Source organism: Molothrus ater, chromosome 4 (genome assembly GCF_012460135.2).
Source record: "Molothrus ater isolate BHLD 08-10-18 breed brown headed cowbird chromosome 4, BPBGC_Mater_1.1, whole genome shotgun sequence".
Lineage (NCBI taxonomy): Eukaryota > Metazoa > Chordata > Aves > Passeriformes > Icteridae > Molothrus > Molothrus ater.
Window position 1 is genome coordinate 64,478,746 of NC_050481.2, and position 23,425 is coordinate 64,502,170.

General features: G+C 40.8%; 1 protein-coding gene and 1 non-coding gene across 6 annotated transcripts in view; both read right to left on the minus strand.

Annotated features, from left to right (window-relative positions):
* Window positions 1-283: 283 nt before the first annotated feature.
* Window positions 284-23,425, minus strand: part of NSD2 (nuclear receptor binding SET domain protein 2) — a 97,045-nt gene continuing 73,903 nt past the window's right edge. For 4 of the 5 annotated variants that reach the window (XM_054514641.1, XM_036382066.2, XM_036382065.2 and 1 more), the window contains 13 exons: window positions 15,473-15,604; window positions 14,315-14,438; window positions 13,115-13,315; window positions 12,267-12,446; window positions 11,063-11,219; window positions 10,118-10,323; window positions 9,559-9,662; window positions 9,082-9,351; window positions 8,872-8,988; window positions 6,960-7,101; window positions 6,218-6,324; window positions 4,760-4,964; window positions 284-3,874 (listed from right to left, as the gene is read on the minus strand). In XM_054514641.1, coding sequence (XP_054370616.1) covers window positions 3,609-3,874; window positions 4,760-4,964; window positions 6,218-6,324; window positions 6,960-7,101; window positions 8,872-8,988; window positions 9,082-9,351; window positions 9,559-9,662; window positions 10,118-10,323; window positions 11,063-11,219; window positions 12,267-12,446; window positions 13,115-13,315; window positions 14,315-14,438; window positions 15,473-15,604 — 2,211 coding nt within the window. In that variant the 3' untranslated portion in view covers window positions 284-3,608. The remainder of the gene's footprint in view (window positions 3,875-4,759; window positions 4,965-6,217; window positions 6,325-6,959; window positions 7,102-8,871; window positions 8,989-9,081; window positions 9,352-9,558; window positions 9,663-10,117; window positions 10,324-11,062; window positions 11,220-12,266; window positions 12,447-13,114; window positions 13,316-14,314; window positions 14,439-15,472; window positions 15,605-23,425) is intronic. The other variant, XM_054514642.1, reaches the window with a different exon arrangement.
* Window positions 7,248-7,378, minus strand: LOC118686775 (small Cajal body-specific RNA 23). The gene has a single exon (XR_004980233.1). It is a non-coding gene; the product is annotated as a small Cajal body-specific RNA 23 (non-coding RNA).

Genomic DNA, 23,425 nt, shown 5'->3' on the forward strand with positions numbered 1-23,425 from the left:
CTGGAAGAAATGTCAGCAGTCCTGTGACAAGCAAGAATGTGAAAACAGCCACAGCACAATCATTATCACCTCTGTGGAAGCATAAAACAGCATTTCCAGGGCATCTCTTAGGAAGGCCTGAAGTGCAAGTTTTCCCTATGAGAGAACAAAGCCCTGTTCCCTCACTGCCAAACCATGCTTGCTCAGTTTGTAGCAATTCCACTTTTCTCTTTCAAGAAAAAAAAAAGGTGCCAAAGTAAGCACATAGAGCTGTTTTACAAAAGAGACTTAGCAACTTCTTAAATAACTAGGAATAAAATTCAACATTTAATAAGACATTGAAGTTTCTCAAGCAGTCAGACATGGAATAATGAGACTCAACAATGTGGAAAAATCCCATTAATACGTCTTTCAAGATATTTTGCTTTTCCAAGTAATTCAAATAAAAAACCTCCTAAAACCTGACCATGAACACAAAGCTATTGAACAAAACAGACATTTACTCTGATTACTTTTCCTAGGTTGTATGAAAATACATCTAACATACTCAACTGAAAATTGTTTCCATGCTTGCTCATGTGATAAAAGAACAACAAATTCTGAAATTGGCTGTCATGTATCAGCTTTTGCTAAAAAAGGAAAGACATTTTGCTACTTTGATGGGCAAGACACAAAGAACATCATTTAAGGCCACATAATATGCCAAAGTTAATGTTGTTTAGATTAATTTATAGCAGAAAATCCTTCAAGTTGCTGAATGCTAAAAAGTACTGAGTTGCATCATGAGAAAGCTCAAGTCTTAAGGATTGTTTTACCTTGGATTTGAACAGTGGGAGAAGGAAAACAATGTCACAACTTTTCTTCTGTCTTCTTTCTTAAACATAACTTCAGCCTGTTTTCCCAGGCTGCAGAGCAAAGGTACAGAAGCGTTTATTACACTGCACCTAAACCCCACCTGTCCTGGTACAGAAACCAAAACTCTCCCAGATCACACCTGAGTGCCTGAGCTGAGCTCAGGGGGTCACATGGCCAGTGGGTATCAAGGAGAGAGAATCTAATCCACATTCCTGCCCAGGAAGGAATTCCCAGAGCGCCCTCCAGGTCTGCAGCCCCAGCGATGCAGAGCGCCCAGGGCCCAGAGCAGAGCGGGGAGAGGTAGAAGAAGCAGAAGGACAAACAGCCCCTGGCTCAGATCTGTTTGTGGAACAGTCCCTCTGTCCCCACAGACAGACAGACAGACAGAAGGGGTGTCTGTCCTGCATCCTGCTCTGCTGGATGTGCTGGGGAGCCCCCTGAGAGCCCAGGGCTGCTGGCACTGCAGGCTGTGCCTCCTGGGACCTGGGGCATCACAGTTCCACAGTGACAGAGCTGTTACACATGGAGAGGAAAAAGCAACAAAACAACTAAAAAAAAAATTAACAAATTATGAAAGCAATGGAATGTAAAGGAAAAATTTTATAATAACTTATTTAAAGGTATTCTTACAAAGCCTTCCTTACATGGTATAGTATTCAAAGAGTTGTCCCAATGACATCAAATTCCTTCATTTTGTTTTAAAGCAATGAGGAAAATATTTCTGCTTTACTACCTGACCTCATTTTCCTTCCCTTGAAACCCAATATTAAGGAAACATCCATAATAACTTTTTTTTTTGGTTTTAATTTTATGCACAGGACTGTTCTTCAGCCGCATGGCAGAGAAAAAGTTTCCCTCAAAATCAATTAAAGAATCTTGAATTTTAACTTGAGTGCAAGGCTTGGCATACCATTTCAAAATATGCAAACATGTAACACTTCCCCTGATTTTGAACTCTGCTATTTCTTCAAAATTATTAAAAAAAAATTAACCTTCCAACAGTGTTTATAAAAACTGATTCAAAAAACAAAGCATTTTGGTCACAAAACAGAAACCAAAGTGTTCAGCATAGGGCAATGCAACATTTATAACCTCTTTCAATTAGTATCTTCTAATAAAACCAGACTTTTTACATGTTGGGAATAAATGGGGGTTTTGGCAATTCCAAGAACTAAATCAAATCCTGAAGAAATACCTTGGGAAAAAACCATACACTTCCATGATACAGCAAGGCTTCATTTTCAAAAGGGCTACACAGAGTTCCTGCACTATGAAGGGCAAACTAAGCTACAACATACACAAATGGCTCAGTGGACATGGAGGTGCTTATGGAGGGTGGGTCACAATGGCAAAAATCAAAATGTGCTTGGGATGCTGCCTGATCACACAGCAAGGATGGGCACTGGGAGGAAAACTGGCACAGATGTTTCTCTTTACTGTTTTTTCCTAGTTCCAGTATTATTTCTGTCAATAGTAAGTGTTGTATGTTCACCTCACTGTGAGTCACCCATGCTAATGGGGGTGAGGAATTCAAAACAGCTTTGCTGACACAACCCCGTGGTGACAGGTTAGTCAAGAGCAGAGCTCCTAGAAATGGAACAAAAAATTTCAGTCTGTCAAATAGCCAGTTTATGCAAAGGAACAGAGTAAGGCTAAATTTCACATCAAAATTCTTACATGCTGCTTCAAAAATCTATTTAACTTTTACTTGTTTTGAATTAATTTTTACACTTTAGTCAAGTTTCGCTTTCTGTTTCATTCATCGGGGTAGTTTTGCTCCTTTTTGGGCATTTCTTGCATTATCACAAAGTTGAAATGCTTGGACTCCAAGCATTCCAAAGAAAAGTTTGCCTCTGCATTTAACCTGCCATTGAGAAAAAAACCCCAAACAAGCAATTTTTTCCAAGTAATAGCTTTTGAAAGGTTTCTTTTTATTAAGACACAAAAATCCTAAAGTATTGGGCCTAGATTGCAAGACAATATCCAATTAAGTCCTGGGCCTAGATTGCAAGACAATATCCATTTAAGTCCAGACCTGCACAGCTCTGCAAGATCAAGTAACTTCATCTTTTGCTGGGATGAAATACAGGAAAAAACAGTATAGAAAAAAACCTCTCACAAAGTCAGATTCCTCCTCTCTGGTACAGGGCGTGCCTTTCCCACCACGCACCACATTTCTTGGTGGAGGGATATTTATGGTCATGATTGCTAAGAATAATTTTCGAAGAGCACAAACCAATTGCTGTAGTGTGGCTGTAGTGAGGGACACACCTGGCATTCAAGCACCTGCTCAGAAACACACAAGGCAAGCAAATCTCATTGGGACCACAGACCAAGCCATTTCTTACTCAAAAGGACTTGAGAACTAACAACTTCTTTCAAGGATATACTATTTTAAACATCTGTTGGTTGACAAATACTATCTCAAAAAAACTATGTTTACGCCTACCTGGTTTGATTTTAACCTACCTCCAACCTGCAAAGTATTTTGGAGGGAACATTTTACATTCGTAACAATTCAAGTGTAACTGTAATGCTGAGTAATAAGTTTGGTTTGTCCTGAAGTTTGCTGAACTATGCAGTTCGTTATCAGTGCAGAAGCAGCAGAAGACTGCTGTGGTTGGCTCAGTGGATTTATAAAAAAACAAAACAAAACAATCCCCACCCACCCCCATTGTAACCTTTACAGAATATACGTAAAATTGTGTCCTTCCCTGGTCATATTCACAACTTATCTACAAGATAGTGTTAGCAGTAGAAACTGCAGTCCATGACTATTTGCATTCAGCTCTCATCCATCTGTTCCTCTTTCTCCTGGGCTTGAACTTGTTCAGTTTTTTGCGGGGTTTCTCAGTCTTCTGAGTTTCCACAGAATCCACCCCAAGAACGTGTTCAGAGCAGCATAACTGTCCATTCAAGGTGGAATTTAGCACTGTCCTGTCTTGGTGCTCCTTGCAGAAAGAGTTTGGGCAGAAGTGGCAGAAAGAAACAGAAGGTTTGCCACAAACATCACAGTGGTGCCAAGGACACTCCCACTTCCCTGCAATCAAAACCAAAGAGCCCATTAGTGGGGAGTAAAACACAGCATCATCTCCTCAAGGGGTTTTGTGTTGGAGCAGCTGAACAAGGCACAGCTTTCCTGACAAAGCAAATGACAGCAGCTACCAGGGCTGATCTCAACACCCAGAATGCCACATCATACTTCTAAAGCTCAGCTGGCAGCTGCAAGGAGCAGCCTTGACACACTCTCATTCAAACACAGCAGTCAGCTCCAGCTAGAAGAAATGACTCAGGCTTCACTCAATAGCATTTTACAGAACTCAAAGGCTGGCAGAGCATCCAAACATCCAGTCTTACTACAGTCCTCTGTCTGTTGCCAGTCCTGCTCAGGAATGACTGGCGTGCTTCACTTACAGCTGCTCTTTTGCCCCAGCATACCTTACCAGTCCTTGTTTTACTTGTTTCTGGGATAACAGGCTTTGCCTGCTTCCCTTCCTCATATCTCACCTGCCATGGCTGACTGGAACCAGGTACCTCCTGTGATATCTGGAACTGCAGCCTGATGTCTGCTGCTCTTAATTTCCCTACTTGCCTTCTTTCAGAAGCTGCTGTTGCTCTTCTGGCTTGAACTCAAAGGGCTTCATGCATTTCTGAGATATAATCAACTGTCCTGTGGCAGGGCCATGGTGCTCCTACCAGGTGATGTGCTCAATTACCTACATCTGTAAAAGAAATGCCTCATTTGCCAGAGAGGCAGGAGGAGGCCACCATTTTGTCTTCAAATCCAAGAGGAGCTGCTCCACATGATGCACAAGTGAAATTCCTGCCATACAAACCCACTGTTTTCAGGACGACAGCCCTGACAAGGTTTCAGTGCAATAACAGAGCTACCTGCACAAGTTATTTATACCAGGGTAAGACTCACCAAAAGGACGTTTCACCAAACCAAGGCAGGAGAGATGATAAGCTTTAGTACAAGATTTCCTGTCACACAGCACCAGCTGGCCTCCATCACCACAACGGAAACAATCATCTTCAGATTCTTTCTTCCCTTCATTTTTCGTTCTGCGTCTCCGTGTTCTCTTTTTGGTCTTTTTGCCTTTTTCTTCTGAGGCATTAGTGGAAGAATTCTAAAAGAGTAAGATATAAATCTGTAAATGCCAGTTTTGCAAAGGAAAAACGTTACACAACCCTGCCAAGCTCTGGGCACACCTGGCAGACTGTGCACACAGCCAAGAACCTGACTTGGGGCAGACCTGCCCAGTGCTTCACTCTACTGATCTGTGCTGACAAAAAACCTACACTGATCCTTGAGAAAAGTCATCCTGAAACCAGATCTTCTCCCTACAGGACCCTCCTACTGCAAAAAACCCTTCCTTTTCTTGTCACTGACAAAAGGTCTTCCAATTTCCAGTCTAATCTACTTGTGGCTAATTTACCCTCATTATGTACTTGCACCACCAATTGCTTCAATATCCATTTTTCTCTTCCAGTTGTGAATACTCATGCTGGAATTACTAAAACCTGCCCCCATTTTTCTTTAAGGAACAGACAGCAGAACTTCAGGAAATGTAGTTAATGACAGAAAGAATATACCAAACCTTATCCCTATTTCAATCTGACTTCAATTCTGTGCTGCATGCACAGAAGCAGCTTTCAAGTGCTGCTTGCACTTTAACTCTCCTTCACCAAATCATATAAAATGTTGGATGATTTTTCAACATCTCTACCATCATTCCCTCCCTCTCACCCCAGTAATCACTATCTACTTTCTTTTAAATTAGCCCATTCTATCTACCAATGAAGACAGACCCATAAAACTAAACTGTAACATTGAATTTCTTCATGGTTGTCTGTGTAAATGTTCACAGGCTTATATGAAAACTCATTTAAGTCCATCTCTTAATAAAAAGCAGCTGTGTGGGTTCTGAAGATTCCCAGTCCACCCTCTGAAGTGGCTGGTCCTGAGCAGTGTGAAGGACCAGAGGAAAGTGCAGCTTTTCAACATCCACAGGTGGTACTTGTGCCCTCCCCCACACTCCTATGCCAGCCCTTCAGGAAGCTCCATCAACTTCTGCTGGATTACAGGTTTCAAACTAACCTGGACAGGATTCATACAGATCATTTCTTGATATACTTTGGTAATTTTTTTTCCACATTCAAAACTCACATTTTTTATTGTTCAGTTCAAATGAATTTTTTAAATTGAATCTTAGCCAAATAATCATACTGTAAGGTTTAAATGAGGAAATATAAACTAGAATGTCAGAATAATCTCACTGGCCACAGTTAGGCACATTCTTAGTCAGTCTGAAGCTTCTACAACCCTTCCCCTGACAAGACTGTCAAAATCTCTTGATGTATTACTTGATATATTACTTGCCTTTGGTCTGTCCCCAAGAAATCCACTGCAGTTTGGGGCACCACATTTGCAGACTGTTTTTTCATTGCCCAGACAGTCAAGGTTGTAATTAAAAGTCAGCTCCGTCCCTGAGTGTAAAAAGGACAAGGTAACAAATTTTATCAAAATTATTGCAAACAAATACAGCTGCTGCTATCTGTCTGCTGGTCTGGACTTGTTTGCTGATATATTATCATAGGATGTTCCCTCTCTTTACTGCTTATAAGCACTGACAATGATTAACTAGATGCCCATATATCATGATATCTTATGCAATTACATTTTAAAATAAATTTGTTTGACTACACAAAACTGTGTTTGTGTTTGGCCTTCACACATATTATATCCATCCATCTATCTAGCTAGATATAGCTATAGATAGATAGGTATGTGTGTAAACAAACCAGAAAACAGATATTTCTGAACAGCCTCCTACATCCACTCCTTAAGTTTATTATGTTCTTGTTATGTATTTGAGAGCTCCAAAACACAAAGTTGCTAAGGATACAAGGAACAAAAAGCAGCCATGGGACTCACAGTTAAAAAACACTAAAAATCAAAAAGATTTTTAGTGATCACAAAGATCACAAAGCATCTCCTCTTGTGTGCTGAGTCCTCTACAAAAATATTTGCACTAGATCAGTTAAACCACGACTGTCCCACCAACAAATGCACAAAAGGTTTAAGTGAGAGGATGAAAGCAAAGGCAGCTGAGCTGAGGTACCTGCAGGAATGTCACACACAGCAAAGAGCCCCACACGAGTGTCCCCATTCACTGTCCACTTCAGGGTCTCACAGTTTGGTTGGCAGCTGTGGTTCATGAACCGGGAATAGTTTCCTTTGGGGCCAGCATCAATAATTCGGTCCTGGAGAACAAACCAGCAACAAACTGAAGGGTTTTCCTCTCCCCCTCACAAAAAACCATAAAAATCATCCACAACTGATTTCAACAGCTGCATTCAGAGCTGACATGGTGTTGCTACCCAGAGCACACAGGCCAGCTGCTGGTACATGTTGTATTGATAACTGTAGTGTCCCACATGGTCTGGAATGGGACACTCCCAAAGCAATACTCATGTTCTAGCTCACATTTTCCCAGCACCCATCACAGCCACAGGGCAGGATAAGTGTTCTTGTGAGCATTACGGTGGGCATGTCAAGGAACCCTCTTCCCCAGGAAGCTTCAAAACTCAGACTCAGTCCTTTTACTTGGCATTCATGGAGCTGTGAGGCATTTGCAAGTATGGTACTTTATGGCATTTACAAAATACATGACTACTTCCAGAGATTACCAGTTTCTCACAAGATTTCTTTCCCCAAATCAGCCTAGTTTAAATGCAAACAAGCTCTTGGTAAGCTAAAAACATCCCATTCCTACAAACAATTGCTCTTAAATTTCCATCTCCACAAAATATACGAGACATTAACAAAATAAAATAAAGCTTGAAATTGTCAGAACTGTTTCTTTGCAGAGCTGCTTTAGAAGGCTTTGCTTACTTATGAAGTATTATTATAGTTTCCTTCTAGCTGATTTTTATAATGCACATTATAATGTCATGCCCCTGTGCACACACTTCACTGCATGGACAGCTCAGCCTCATAATGGCACTGGCAGTTCAGGCAAGACAGACCCACAATGAGCATTTGTTAATGACAGCAAGAGTCAAACACATGTTCAGTTCAGATGTTTAACACACTGATGTTGTATTGTCAATCTAGCAGCGGAGTGAGAAACTTTAAGTGTTCAGAGAAATGTGGTTTCACCATGCTGTGGTGGTAACTCCTGTGCAGAGCTCCTCAGTTACAGGATTCATGGAAACAGTAGCTGTGGAAATACAGAGCAAGAGCCTTGGGAAAAAGAATGGTGGCTGGGACTGAAAAAATTGCAGGACTGGCAGCCAGCTCTTGTTTTTCTCCTAACTAGCTGTCTGGGGACTGAAGCAATATAATATAGATAATCTATAACTCCTGCTGTCCAGGTTCTTCACTTTCTCCTTCTCCCAAGGAAGAAAATACTCAGAGGTGTGCACAGAGGCACAGGTGCTGAATTATTCTGCTGTGTTAATTAATCTGCTGCAATAATTTGCTGTGAATCAATTTGTGGAGGGTTGGCTGGCTACTAACAGAGAGTGCTTTCAGAAAAGAGTTTCTACAAAGGCACAAGCCTGGTTTTGCCATAAACAATGCAAGGGACAGATGGCTACAAAAAAGATTAAATGCCCTATATAGGACACAGCCTCACAATTTTATTCCACATTCTCTCAAGTGAGAATTTTATTGTCTGTTGTTGAAATTTTAGTAAAAGGATTGCAATTCCTTCCACTGGATCACTACTATTTCCCCAAACTTCATTTTAAGGCTGGGCAGGTAAGTACTTTGTACTTACAGGTACATGTAAGTACTGTACTTCATTTCAAGCAACAAAGCACAACCTATAGACCTTAATATGTAATTTATCACATAACACAGAACTAAGAAGATTCATTATGTACATATAGAATGGAGAGAGCAGGCACAGAAGATGCAATGCTCTGAGTATGTGAAAGTGCAGAACATCAAAGGTAGCAGAGTGCCCTGCCAAGGTGATCAAAGTAAGGCTGTAAGTAAATAATGGCAAAAACCATCAAATACCCTACCTTATCAATAGTAAGCATATAGAAGTGGGTGATGTCATTTTCATGTGCATATTTGATTCTTGCCATACACTCCTCTTCATCAATCAGCTCTCCCACATACTCATTGACAAACTCCCCCTGAAAGACACCAAGGATCACTAGTGAAGTATATCCCAAACCCACCAACAGCACGGCAGCTCAGCCACCCTGCAGGGTAAGAACAATTCCTACCTTTTTGATGTCCCTCTTGGCCACCAGTCCCCAGCCTTTGCCATCAGTTTTGATGATCTTTGTCTCGGGGTACTGGCGCTTGGTGAAGCACTGGTTCTGGCAGCGCTCGCCCGCCGGGCACACCTGGGGGTGGCACTCGTACATCAGCATCCGGTTCAGGCACTCCGAGTCAAAGCCACACGGGTTCTCGTCTGTGGGCTTGCAGTTGCACTTGGGAATCTCAGATATGTCAGCAGTGTAGATCTGCACTTTACCACAAGGTTTGTTCACCTGGAAAATACATTAAAATAGAGGAAATATGACTTTAGAACAGTTAGTTTTATTGCAGGAGTGGTTGCTAATTTGGTTTTTCACCACTCCAACGAAAGCAAAATTTCACCATCTCACGACTGTAAGAGGACAGTTACCACCATTACAACCTGACCTTGTCTCACTGCTCAGCTCAAACCTTTGAGTACCCATTTCCTCAAACTTTACCTTAATATGTTTGTATGGTGGAGGTTTACGTTCACTCTCCTGGGTTTCTTTGGCTTCTCGCTGTAGTTTTATTTCTCGAAATCGAGTTTCAGCTTCTTGCAAAGCTGAAAAAGATTGCAGCATCAACAGAAATGCCAGAAAGAGGATTACTATCCCCCAAAGTCACTTGCTCATTCCCACCTGTGTTAAAACAAAGCACTGTCTACTTCTTAGTCCCATCATTTGCCTTTCTTGCAAACAATGCTTCTGGAGTGTTACTGTTCTTAACAGATGTATTAATTCTACTCTTTCAGCCTCCCAGTCTGAAAGAGTCTACACTCTTACTCTTTTTTTTAGCTTTCCAGAAAGTAAAAATCATCAGATAAAATTTCAGTTAGATGCCAGTCTTTTACAAGACATTAAAATTATGTTTTCATGCAAAGACAGTGACTGTTGCCCAGGACAGCACAAATTTCTTTAATTAAACATTGTAAAACAAAATTTCAAAACCAAGGCTATGTGTGAAGAAAGCAAAGCATGCGTATGCCAGGATTATTTTTGTTTACTTTTAGCTGTGTACCATTTTTGAAGACTTTTCCAATTCCTTTGATCCCTTGGTATCTACTCCCTCTGTCTCCCTCCATGTAAGGGAACACCCGTGCTTGGTGCGTCCAATAGTAATCCTTAGAACCAAAGAAAAACACAGGAAATTCTCCGATTTCATGCTTCATTTTCTGGATATTTGGGGGAACGTTTTTCGGATGGCAAACTTCTGCAGGCCACCATCTAGCACAGAAGTACAAATAAAAAAATACAGCATTTTAGTCAAGCTCTTTCTGCAAGAGACAGTTTAACAAAATCACCCGAAACAGCAGTAACTGATTATTATTTCCAAGATCCAAGAGGATTTAAAATTCTTTTTTCCCCCTCTCTTAGTAGGGAGTGAGAGAAGACTAGAAAAGGAAAGCCTGACACTGAGATCTGTGGGACTTCACCTGCCTGCAAGGTAAGCATACACACAGGACTCCCTGTGTGAGTAGCAAAACCATCATCTTTACAAGACCTGCAATTTCTGTAATTGTCAAAGATCAAGAGAAGGTTGATAACACCTATTAATGTTTCAAGGCTAACCCCCAGCCACCTCCGTCTCACTCAGATCTCATATCCAAGTGTGGAACGCCAACAACCCGAGTGACTGATGTCCCAGCCCGTGAGGGTGTAATTTAGCCAATTTCCAGTTACCCAATTTATTGGCAGAGATTTCTGACACAAACAGGGGTTGAAGGCTCCTACACTGGAGGCAGAAGTCAGAAGACTTGAGGAGTTCTGTATGGGTAATGCCTTGGCCAGGAGCAACAGCAAAGCTGCAACTCTTTGAACCTGAAGCTTGCAAGGAGGTGAGGTCCCTAGTTCAGAGAGGAGTCAGAAATCAGTGTGCAGCAAGGCTGGCCTACAGGAGCAACCAGTTGTATGATCCTTAGTTAAACATGCCAGTACTGTAAAACAACAAATTCCTTCATCAGACCTGTAATTTCCCAGTTTAACCCAAATAATATCCTGGAAATGGAGCTTCTTGCCCGCCCTGCAGTCATTGCAGTACCAGCTCCCATCTGGCATTTCGATGTTTAAGCAGTCAGGATGAAAGGCTGCTGGGCAGGACTCACAGCACAGCAAACTGCCACCTGCACAGACACAGAAAAACGCAAAAAGGTTGGAAAACATCAAGATCAAAGCGTAAGTTTTGCTTTCCAGACAGCTTAGAAATGACACACATGTGGTAGGCTCAATTAGAAAATAAATGGTTAAAACATGCTGACCCTCATAACAAATACACACCTCACTTAGCTGGGTACAGCAGCCAAAAGATCCTGACTAATCTGAATGCCTGGCAGATTCAGGTTAGTAACACATGCAAAATAACAAGCAAGCTGGTGATAAAAATGCCAGAAATATGCACAAATTATAATTACCTTGCTGTACTTTAATGACTACAATATGTTTAATGTAATTTTAATATATATTAACATTTCTAGTAAGAAAAATTGTAACCACAACATACTTCTCTTATGATTTTGGGTTTTTTTTCCACCCTTGGGGGGCAGAAGGAACAAGGTTGTTAGTTTGTTCCACGAATTATCAAATGGAAAGTCAGCTGCAGCTTAGAAGCTGCTATGCTGCATGTTAATTTGTTAACAAATCAGGTAAAGTTTCACTGCTACAAGTTTAATCAGCACTATGCATTTTGTGGTTGTCAATAAGGAACAGATTTATTGTACAAGATAAAACAAAACACCCTTAATTAGTGGCAACAACTAATACTGATTCAATTTGCAGTCTGCTGCTAAACTAAAAGCAACTCTTAAAATATTTATGGTGTAATATTACATATTAGCAATAAAGAAACACAAAAAGCTTTAGTACATTGAACACAGGGGAAAGAACAGAAAAATACTCATTAAGTGTCTCTTGTAAAGAATTAACCGGACTTCTGGTTGTTGGATAAAGCCCAAGTAAAAACATTCTTTAATAAATTATTTCTGAAAAAAAAAAGGATATTTAAAACCCTGAAGCAGCCAACTTCACATTATAGCATAAGCTAAGAAAGCCTAACTAAATATGCCACATTTCTAACGATTTGCTATGAACAGATTAGAACAACAACACTTGAGCTGAAGAAGAAAACGCTTTGACTCCACACTTCAGAAGGAGCTCCCTCCCCAGCTGTTTACCTTTGGAGCACACAAAGCACCAGCTGACATTGACATGGGCGTGGTGGCTTTTCCCCTTCATGGCAGTGAAGTGGTTGGTGCAGACGATGCTGTTGGAGGCGATGACGGCGCATCCCGCCGCGATGCAAACGTCCCCGGCGTGGTACGCGACCGGGCAGCGCACGCAGCGCATCATCTTCCCTGCAAAGCACCAACTCACAGGTCACCCTGGGCACAGCTGGACACGTGTGGCAAAGCACAGCACTGCTGAGGTGCTCTGGGACAAAACTGACTCGTTATTTCAGCAAAAAAGAGGTGCTGAGACACCCCACACACACACAAAATCCCAGCCATTGTGTTTACAACACTTGTGTATTTGCAACGATACTGAATTTATAAAGGTTTTTTACTCCCAATTTAAAGCTTTAATTATGCATATCAGCATAAACCAGCTCTTCCTGAGTCATGTAATTTTGTCTGCAAATGTTGCCCAAAGCTAAAAACCTGCACAGAATCAAAATGTCTCCATGTTCATCGAGCCCTGCTGCAGTGTTTGTACATTCTCAGGTCCTGCCCTCACTGCTTTGCCTCTCTCCTCATCATTATACACTCTAGATTTCATTCTCTCTTGAGAAGAAAACATGGTTGACTATGGTTAACTGAAAGCTAGTTAAAAAAAGAGCAAGGTAAATACTAAAGCTGACTAAAACTTACTCTATTACAACTTTTTAAAAAATTCTGAATGAACTGACAGTCCATTTATGCCTAACAAAACTGCAGCTAGCAGCTCTCAAATGAACACATTCTTTACCTTAACATGCCATAAATAAAATGAATTCATCAGCCATAAAAACATAAAATGAAACTACCTTTTGAAATTCGTGGATGTGAGGGGTTACTAACATGACAACTGAGGCAGCTGTGGAGAGGACACCGAAAGCCCCTGTTCTCGAAGACAGTGAGATGGAATTTTTTCACACAAGCTTCGTGGTAGAATTTGCCACAGTGAGACACAACACAGCGTTTCACATCTGCCTTTCTCTCCTTACACACGAAACAGGTGTGCACACCTAGTGGCAAAATGATAAACAAAATGTAATATCCAAACACATAAATGCATGAGAGAGGTGTTTAAAATTCATGTTATGTATGAGGGAACTGCTTTTGTGGTATGAGGAGGTTTTTTTCAACAAATCAATTGCATTACTTGATGCAGCAATCTATTTACTTTAGCTCTTCAGTATTAAATACTGATCTGCTCAGATACAAATAAAATAAAGCAAACCCATCTGCAGTTGAGGCATACACAACACTCAAAGCCTCACCAATCTGATTTTATGTTCTTATTTATAAGCCTCAGAATGCCAGGACAAGTAGGAATTTTTAGTTTTCAATTTTTTTTTAAACCAATGGAATAGGACGATGGTCTTGTCTGTGGTCTTCTGAAATTTGAAGCAGGACCACAAACCAAAGACAACCATCCTCTAATCTTTTTTCTGGACTAGCTGGAACAGTTTTATTTTGAAGCAGTAGTTCTAACAAGGTTTACTGCACGTACTGAAACGAGCTTATGAGCAAGAACACAAATCTTATGTAAAGTTTTGAGATTAAGAACTTCCAAGCAGTTATTACAGGATTAAAAGCAAATGAAATTAATAGCAATAAGGTAGTCTTTTAACAGGAAAAGCAAGACTGATGCAGACACACAAAGGACTGAAAAAGAACTTAAAACGTTTCGTTCACTGCTCTTTTTTCTACAATTTCTTAAGTCATTGTGACAGACTTTAAACCTCATCACTAACTGTACTCAGAAAGCAAATAATCTGCAGTTATTAAGGCAATGGAATTCTGATTAAATTAGCCACGTTGCAAGAGAGTTCTCACTGAAAACAGGGTGAACTTTGTAAAACATGGCACACTTAGTGGCACTCTATAAACTCCCACCCTGTCACATCCCAAAGGATAAGTAAAGGTTCTCTGAGGATACTCTGTCCAGGAGGATATCCTAGACCAATATATGGGAAAACTATAACTTTTTTTTTTTTATTAATAGAAAGGGACAAACTTGCCTGATGTACATTCACTACAAATGAATTTTCCTGCTGGTCTTCCAGAGAGCCCAAGGCAGCTTACATGAAAAGCTCGATAGCAAAGTCCTTCACACAGCAGGAGATCACCTGTTTTTTCACACAGCTTTTACAACACAAAGGCATTGAATGTTAAAGAAAAGTTCATATCTGGAAAAAAACTCTTTTCTTTATTCCTTTTCATATACTGCTCCTCAAAATATCTTTCCCCATTGTTGAAATCAAATTTAACAAGTGAAAGGTAATTTTACAAGCATCGTCACATGCCCTGGCTTCAAGTTGAAACAGGTAACAGAATCATTAAACCACCAGAAATATCCCTCTCAGACCATGGTTCAGGAGTAAATACAACCTGACAGAAAAAAAGGAATAGAAAAAAAAAAAGCTGTAAGAAATATTCCCTGAGCAGACTGATGCATCTGAGTAGGGTTAAAAAGCATCTTTCCTTTCCTTTTCCTTGGTAAAAGGGCATCAGTCCAGTTGGCACAATGATACCTCTATGTCTGAGTGGATAGCAGTGACACATGCATAACTAAAAATGAACCCAACAACAGTGCTGGCGGAATTTAGGATTAGCCAACATTTATAGACAGATACAACCTTATTCCCACTATGTACAAAAAATGAAAATGTAGCTGCTTGCACAGCCTCACAGAAATAAATTTGATCTGGATGGTAGCCTAAGAGCCCTTCTAGAGCAGTGTGAGGAAAGGCTTCTGCTTTCAGTGGCTTCCTGCCTGCACAGCACAGCACAGCAGGGCAGTGCTGCCATCTCTGCTGCAGGCAGAGCACAAACCCCACTGGGCTGGGCTTCCTCCTCTGTGCTAACAGAGAAACCAGCAGCTCTTCTGCATCATCTGACCAGTCACCTGGCAACACTCATGTGCTTCTTCTGAGCTACAAATTATGCTTATCTTACAGACCTGGAAACTCAAGCAGAAAGGCCAAGTCATTTACTGGAGGTCAAGAAAAAATAATTAGGTATTAAGAATCCCATTTACTGCCATGGCAACCTCATCACTAACAGACATCTCAGACACACATGATAAACCCGTTTCAGGTCTAATATTGTCATTTTTGTATTTAAAAAGACCTTTTCTAGGAAAGCTCAGGAAACACAGCCCAGCTAAGGTCTCTCACCTGACACACATATTCTTTTTTTGTTCCCACTCCTCGCTCAGATTTTTTGGATGATATAGACACTTCAGTCTGAGTCTCATCAGCACTCTCATAGGGGGACTCTGAGCGCTCATCTCCTTGGCCATCAGAGATCTGAAGATTAAACACAGGAGTTAGAGAAAGCAGGCACACATGGGCAGCTTAGCACAGCATCAGAACTGATGGAAGCACACACACTGCAACCCAGACTAGCAGGTTTAGGCACGCTCTTCTGGTTTTGTTTCCCCCACCTTCAAAAAAACCACCTTGATTAAAACCAGAATATGCATTTGTGGAAGTCTCATCAAAAGGATTATACAACAATTCCCCTCACCAGCAGCCAAAACAGAACACCAAAACTTTGCAATATGGCATTTTATTTATACTCAGTTCTAGAATACAGTTAGCAAGAAGTGCCTAGCCATAACACAGGGATATCTTCAAATCCCTTGAATAAAGTGAGCATGTGATTTATGAGAGAGCAACAGTCAATTTTTAAAAAGAAACTTGGTAATCTGCAAGCTGCAAAGTCTCTGACCCAAATATTCTCCAAGGAAGTGTGAACAGCATATAGAAGAGAGGAAGAAAAGAACAAGCATCTCTCAATATGTTTAAGGAACATTACAGTCACCAATAAACTCAAAATACTACAGAAGATACCACTGTTATGGATAATCTCATGTAACAGATCTAGATGTAATAAATATGGGGTGTTTTTAAAAATAGTTGGAATTCACTTTAAAAAACCCATCCCAAGTAACATATTTAAAATAGAATACATGGTAATTTTCAGTTCAATAGAATTTAAGGAGGTTAACAGACAACCAAGTCATTTGTCTCATCTCACATTACACCAGAAGATGCAGAATTTCATGCTGTTGCCCCCAGATGATCCTCAGTGATTTGTGCCTCACTAAGTACATTCTCCAGGAGAGGATCACAATTTGGAACTGCAAAAGGAAGCTTTAATTTCTCTTTCAGCTCATTCTAATGGTTATTCACACATACCATCAAAAGCACTGCCTCCTGTCCCTTCTGGGCTAACTGCAGCTCACAGCTCATGATGCCTTCTCCAGGCATTTCAGCTACATTAAAAGTCCCTTGGAAGCAGACATTTTCCTCCTGTGGAAGCATGCTGCAATTAAGCCTGTTTCAATCCTTTTTGTTCCACCCTCTAATCTTCTCCCTAGGGGACTTTTTCCAGCATCTAGAGCATTTTAGTGGGGTTTCTCTAAACTTTTTCTGTGCTTTAAAAAAGTTGTTGAAAAATCAAGCATGAGAACTGGAGGCAATAACCCATTACAAGTCTTGTAAGTACCATGTCCAAAGCAAGCCAACATGATACCACTCTTCACTTCTGTTCTGCTGTGCAAGAATCTCCCCAAGTCTCTTCAATACAGCCCTGAAAGTCACTCTAAATTGCTGTGCTGTGCTGTTTAAGAGATCATTTTTGTCAATAGCCATTTGTCAGGACACACACACCCCACTTTATATGAAGAATTTACTCTCTGTTTTCAGACACAAAATCTCAATTTATCTACAGTAAACCACCTTTTTCTAAAAAGGGCCCAGCTACATGCTGGAGGCAACCTCCTTGTCAACCAATCCATGTACTGTGCAAATTTATCAGAGATGATTACTTTGAAATCAGAACGAAAAATGTAAGACCAAACCAGGCCTAGATTTAGCTTTTATAAAATCCCTTTAGAAACACTGGTTTTGAGTGATTAATTCTCACTGCTCCTGCCAGCTAACTTGCATTCCTCCATTTAACATTTGCTTTTCTTGATCATGTCCTAAAAATATTTTATAAATTGCATCAGACTGACAGTTGTTGGTTGGTTGGTTGGTTGGTGGGGTTTTTTTCCCCCACATTACTTGCAAGGGTATAAATTCATTTCCTCTGTGCAAATTCATACTTCCACTTCACCTAGGAAAATTTCTACAACTGGAGTGATTTGGAGATTCTGCCCAACCATTTCATAAGTGGTTAAATGAAACTGCAGGTAAAATCATTGCTTTGTTCAGGCACCTGGAAATCTCTGTCTCCTGGAAGGAGCTGTGAAATAGTGACCTGCAAAATTCTTGCTGGGAAGGGGCAGATAAAGGAAGGCAGCGTGGGAGCACAGCAAAACCACAAACCAAATTTCCCCTATGGTTTAAGTAAACTTACACACATGCTCATTTCTGGTTAAACTATTCCCACAGAAACATTAATTAGTGGCACACTGCTCTAACATTTTTAGTAGCTCATTATGTTCTTGTTTGAACTAGCCAGAATTAGTCATGGTTAGAAAAGAAAAAAAGGAAAAATAAGCTGGAAGGTCTTAGATCTGCATTTCTTTTCCACTTAAAAACAAAACAGAACAAATCAAAGCAAAACAAGCAGTCTTGCTGTAACCTGACACTGGGCTTCCCACCTTTTCCCTAAAAATTACCTAAACCCAGAGAAAACCCTTTTGTGCAGCACCCCTTGAGTTAACACAGTCTTCCCAGCAGCAACAGCCACAGAGCCTGGCCCTCGAGGAAGGTGCTCCTCTTTTCCCAGCTCACTGCTTTGAAAAACAGAGCAGAGAAACACAACAAACCCAGTGATAAATTTATTCAGTTAAGAGAAGGAGTCAAAGCAATGTTTCTGAAGATTTTCCTTGGCTTATACACTCTGTTCAACCAAAGGATGCAGATCTCTGTATGGAAAGGGAGCCCTATTGGCAGAAGGCAGTTTTTCAGAATCCCCCTAGGTATGGGTGACAAAATCCCAGCCATTTGTGAACCTCAGGCTGACATCAATTTTCCTACAGAACAGAGATTTTGCCGCCTCAGAGTGAATGCATCAGCCCTTTATTTAAATTAAATGCTACTGAGCCAAGAAAAGGAGCACTGCTGGCAAGAATCAAACCCAACATCACAAATGCAACCACAAAAGCCAAATTCTATCAGCTCATTTCAAGAGAAAACTTGGCAATTTACATCCACCTACAGTTTATTGCCAGGTTTCAAGCACAAATACCAACACATGGAGCATGAACAAAATACCCTCAGTTCATCAACTGAATGGCAGCCAGGCTGAGAGTATCTTTCAAAATCTCTCCTTTACAGCTGTCAGGAGTCTCACACACTTTACAAATCAAATGCTCTATTAAGCACCAGTTTTGTATTACACAGACAAGACCAGATACCTGCTCATGGCTGTCTCAACTCCTGTGAGTCACTCCATGCACAAGCAGCTCAGTGAATACACCCCTGTAAATCATCTTTACTTAGTGACTGTTCACCCTTTAACATCCTCTCCAAGAGCCATAACCCAGGCACAGCTCAGTGATACACCCCTAGCCTGGTGCAGGCTGCAGGATGCATTTCTTCATCCTTGCCACCATCAGCAGAGCATTAACATCCTCTCCAAGAGCCATAATCCACACACAGCTCACACACAGCTCACTAGCAGATTTCGCAGCTCAGGGCCCTAATGAAGGGGAAGGGTAGCAGATTTCCTGTCATAAGAAAGGAATGCATTTCTTTAAGATAATTTAATTGGACCCTTATTTGTATCTTGCAGAAGGTGACACACTGTCTACCAGACATCTTGGAGGAAAGCTCCCTCTATGAAGAGAATTGGAATCCAACACCTCAGCTCCTGCAGTTATCCCAGAATAGCCAATGGAAATGTCAGGGAAGCAAAAGAGCATCTGTTCCTTGAGGCCTGTGGAAAGAGGCTGAGCCAAGCCTTCATCCAGTGTTTCTCAGAAATGACTTAGAACCTAAGACAGGAACAGCATGAGGTGGTTGAGAAACTACACTTGTACCCCCAGCAAGCTGCAGCAGCCCTAACAGGTTCTGATTCATCTGGGGGACACTGAGTTTTGCAATTAAAATATGTGTAGATTGAAACAGTTACTAAGCAAAGATGATTTACAAGAAGATTGCTAGAAATCAGCTCATGCTGACGTGACACAGCCACCTCTGCAATGAAACAAAACACTTCTGGGGAAGATTTTAACAGTTCACTTAGCAGAGCCCAAAACACAGCCTTCAGTACAAATCTGGACAGGTTTAGGGGGCTTCTTACTTTACTTGTTAAGTTACAAATATACATCTTTCCCTTGTAAGCATACCAAAGCTTGTCTTGTCCTTATTTTTGTAATATAATCCTCCTAGCAAAGAAAATGGTACATAATTAACTCTTCTGAAATTCAGGCTGGGGTTCAAAGTAATCAACCTTTAGATTAATGGCAAAACATGTTAATTGGCAATTTGTAGCTATTTTATTCCGCTTTACGTTTGGAGTAATTTCTTATTTCTCATAAAGGCAAAGGACTGTTTTAAAGAGCATAAATTTAGGGGGAAAAAAGCCAAGGCTATTCACTTCAGACTTTTAGCAAGTGCCAAGTTTCTGCACTGAAATTGTGCCTGACCTCTGCCACCATCTCCTCTTCAGCAGTTTCTGCTGCTGTGCCAAGGACCACCCTTCTCTGCTGAAGGGAGGATCAGTGCAGGCACTGTCAGCCCTCACACACTGCACATCAGTCAGGCTTTCCTTCCCACTCCCTTCAACCACTGAACATCAACGTTATTTCGTGAGGATTTGCCTGCAGAGGTTTTCACACTTCACTGCCTGAACACTGAGCACGAGTGGTATTTCAGAAATCAAATGCAGCTCCTTCTACTGGAAACTCTGCACCTGCATACACAAGTGAGAAAAAGGGAGGAAAACAGCCTAAAAACCAGTTCATGCTCTTCATGTGGGGCAGGCCAGAACTGACTTCAGGGGTTAGTTAGGTTCCAAATACCATTACTACTCACAGAAATGACCAATTTCCCATTAGGGGAAGGCAATCCTTCCTTTCCCATGTGTCTCAGTCATTATTCACTACTTACACACATAAAACTCAAAAGGGAACATGTAGGGACACATTACTGCATTTTTCCAAGTTCCCCATAGCTTTATTATTGAAAAAAAATTAACTACTGAGTCAAACTAGGACAAAGTTTTGGCATCTCTGTAAATTCTTTGTGTTTAGCATTGTATTTTTACCCCTCAAAAGAAAGAAATTGTAGCAATGGGTCATTAAACAATTGGGTTTACTCATCTCAAGATATTTTGAGCATACATTTTATACTACTGCTGTATTTTTGGAACAGTTACTCAGGCCCACAACAGAACAGGGATCAGCATATAAAGACTTCAAATCCCCCAAAGTATATTTAATTTTCTTTTGAACTATATGCTAAAATTCCCTGTTCACAATAACCAAAAGAAGTGCCTAAGGGATTCTTTCAGACAAACATCAACCTATTTTTAGAAAGACTATGTAACAATGCTTGTAAAAGCCATCTTCAGCATGAATTCATAACTGAATGAACATGCTTTGCACACTGCAATATCTGATGTACAAAGCCAGATTACATCAGCAAGCATTGCTGAACACTGGGTAACTGTTTAATTGCTCAGTATAAGGGTGATATTTACTTTTTCTTCCTGCCTCCTGGACTACTTTTGCCTGTTATGTGCAAAAGGGACCTACATGTGCATACAGATGCAAGGTCTGTGGGTAGAATAATGGAGTTTCCTTGGCATGATTATATTGAGTAAATAAGTGTTTGGTTTTCACAGAGGTTGCCAAGCAGGCTTAGAGGAGGAAATGTGTGCAACTCCACACAATAGTTACAATAAGAAAACACACTAGAACATTGAGAGGAATTAAACTGAGTCAGCTATGTGCATTTTCTGAGTTTATATGTTTATATTCTTAATTTTGTCTTTTGTCTGAAGCACTCTAAAATGATTAAAAGGGGGGCAGGCAGGAAGTCAATTTGACAGAAGACTCTATACACAGATTTTGTGTACAAAACCACTCCTCAATGTTTTCCTCCTCCAGCTGTAACACGAGTCCTGCAGCTGCAAGACTGAGCCCGAGTGAACTGCACAGCTCACTGCACCACCAATTAAAGGTGAATGGACAAGCACTAACACAGGGAAACATTTCTCACAGTACATCTAAATACTGAATCCAGGTCTACTACAATTTTTAAAGCATTTTTTACAACCAGGTACCTGATTCCAGGCTCAGCCACACACCTTGGCAGAAATGCAAGGCAATTCTTCATTCCCTCTGGCTTTTTACAAGGAAGAGTTAAATGCTAGCTGGTATGTACACTCAGCTTGCATATTTCTAGAACCACGTGGGTGAACTTTGCAAATGGTATTGTTCCTTTCACATCTGGGTGGCTGAAATGTCACTTATTAAAAAAAAAAAAGGTAGTGACATATTCTCAGCTGGCATCCAATCATATTGATACATGATTTAAGCTGTGAAAGGATAGACTGGAATTTAAAAATTCAAATCATGCTGTGGTTCAAAGAAGCAGATGAAGTCAAATACTGATGTAGACATTTGCTCCACCCACTTGATTTTTTTTTTCCCCTCCACTTAAAATCGTCTCGTTCCTTTCAGACAGCTCCAAAATCAGAGTAAATAGCAGAGCCAGCAAAATCACTGCTCTGTAATTTCAAAGAAAAAAAGGTTCAGAAATTTTAGGTCTGAAAATAAAGTGTCTGTACTCATGCAATCCAGAGCCTGGGAATTTAGGAAGTTATGACATTAAGAACAAAAAATTGCAAATATTCTGCTTGATCAGCTGGTGACCTGGCTTATACTAAATGTGCCTTTTGTTTTAGATTTAGGATTAAGTCTTCATTTTCAACAGCTGATCTAAGAAAGGATCTAAGCTGGCTCAGTGTTACCCTAGGAGGTGGGGAGGGGGTCATGGTGTGTCTTTTTTCCTTCCCTTGAAGTACTTCCTGGCTAAAGGCTGTCCTGAAGACAGGCAGCATCAATATTTGCTAAGGCAAAAACTTCTGTCTCACGGAGCAGAATCAAGTCCCAAGTACTATTCACTGTGTGTTGGCAATTGCAGACTGAACATCAACACTTCTGTGCTCATCAGCTCCCCTGGGACTTCCCCTCTCCTAGATCCAATCCAGACAAGGTTTTCCTGCCATGCTTGAAGGATCAAAACAAATTTGGAAATTTAGATTGAAGAAGTTGTTAACATTTGAGCATCTATGGTGCCTACACTGAAACAGGCTCCAACAGTTGCTACTCCACCAGTCACACACCTCTTTAGACTTTTCCAGCTACCAAAGCACGATTTTTGTCAAAAAAAATGTCTTCTTCAAAAAAACCACTTGATCAATTCACTCTGTCTCATAAAAGCCCTTCTTGTATTACTCACATATGTTTGTGTAACAGCGTTCTCAAGCCTTAAGAATACAAGCTTTGGTCTTAGTCATTCAAGACAATGATGTTCTTCTGTCACGTTCTGTTCAAGCAGTAACAGAAACAACTAGAGGACAAATCTGCTGAGATCCAAAGAAGGCAACCCCTCCCACTTCCCACTGGTTTACTTGAGCATCACTTGATTTATAATCCAGGCTGTAGGACATCAAAAGGAAACACACCCCACTATGTACACTTATCTTAGTGCTAGGGGTATATAAAATGAAAGCACAGCATGGCAGGAAATGATTTCCTCCTGCTTGCTTGGCAGGCAAGTCTCCTCCAGGGCAGGAGCAGCAGGACCCATAAAAGAACCACCCACAAAGAGTGACCTGCACCTTTTACAGGGATGTCCTAAACAACATCCTCTCTCCGGTCATCTGCCATTATATATATTATGATCATATGATATTACCATATCATATACAAAAGATACACAGCATCTTTTCACAGGCAATTAAAGAGGCACATCTTCATGAGCTCTGAATGCTGTTGCCCACTAAGTTTCACTTTCCTTCACACTCAGGACTCAGCTACAATCTCAGACTTCCTGACAAGACTTCAGAGTCAGTGATTTCTACACCACAGTCCCCCAGGAGGAAGTGGGCTGGGCTGGCTAAGAGCTCTCTCTATAAAGCTTGGAGGATGCATGTTCTGA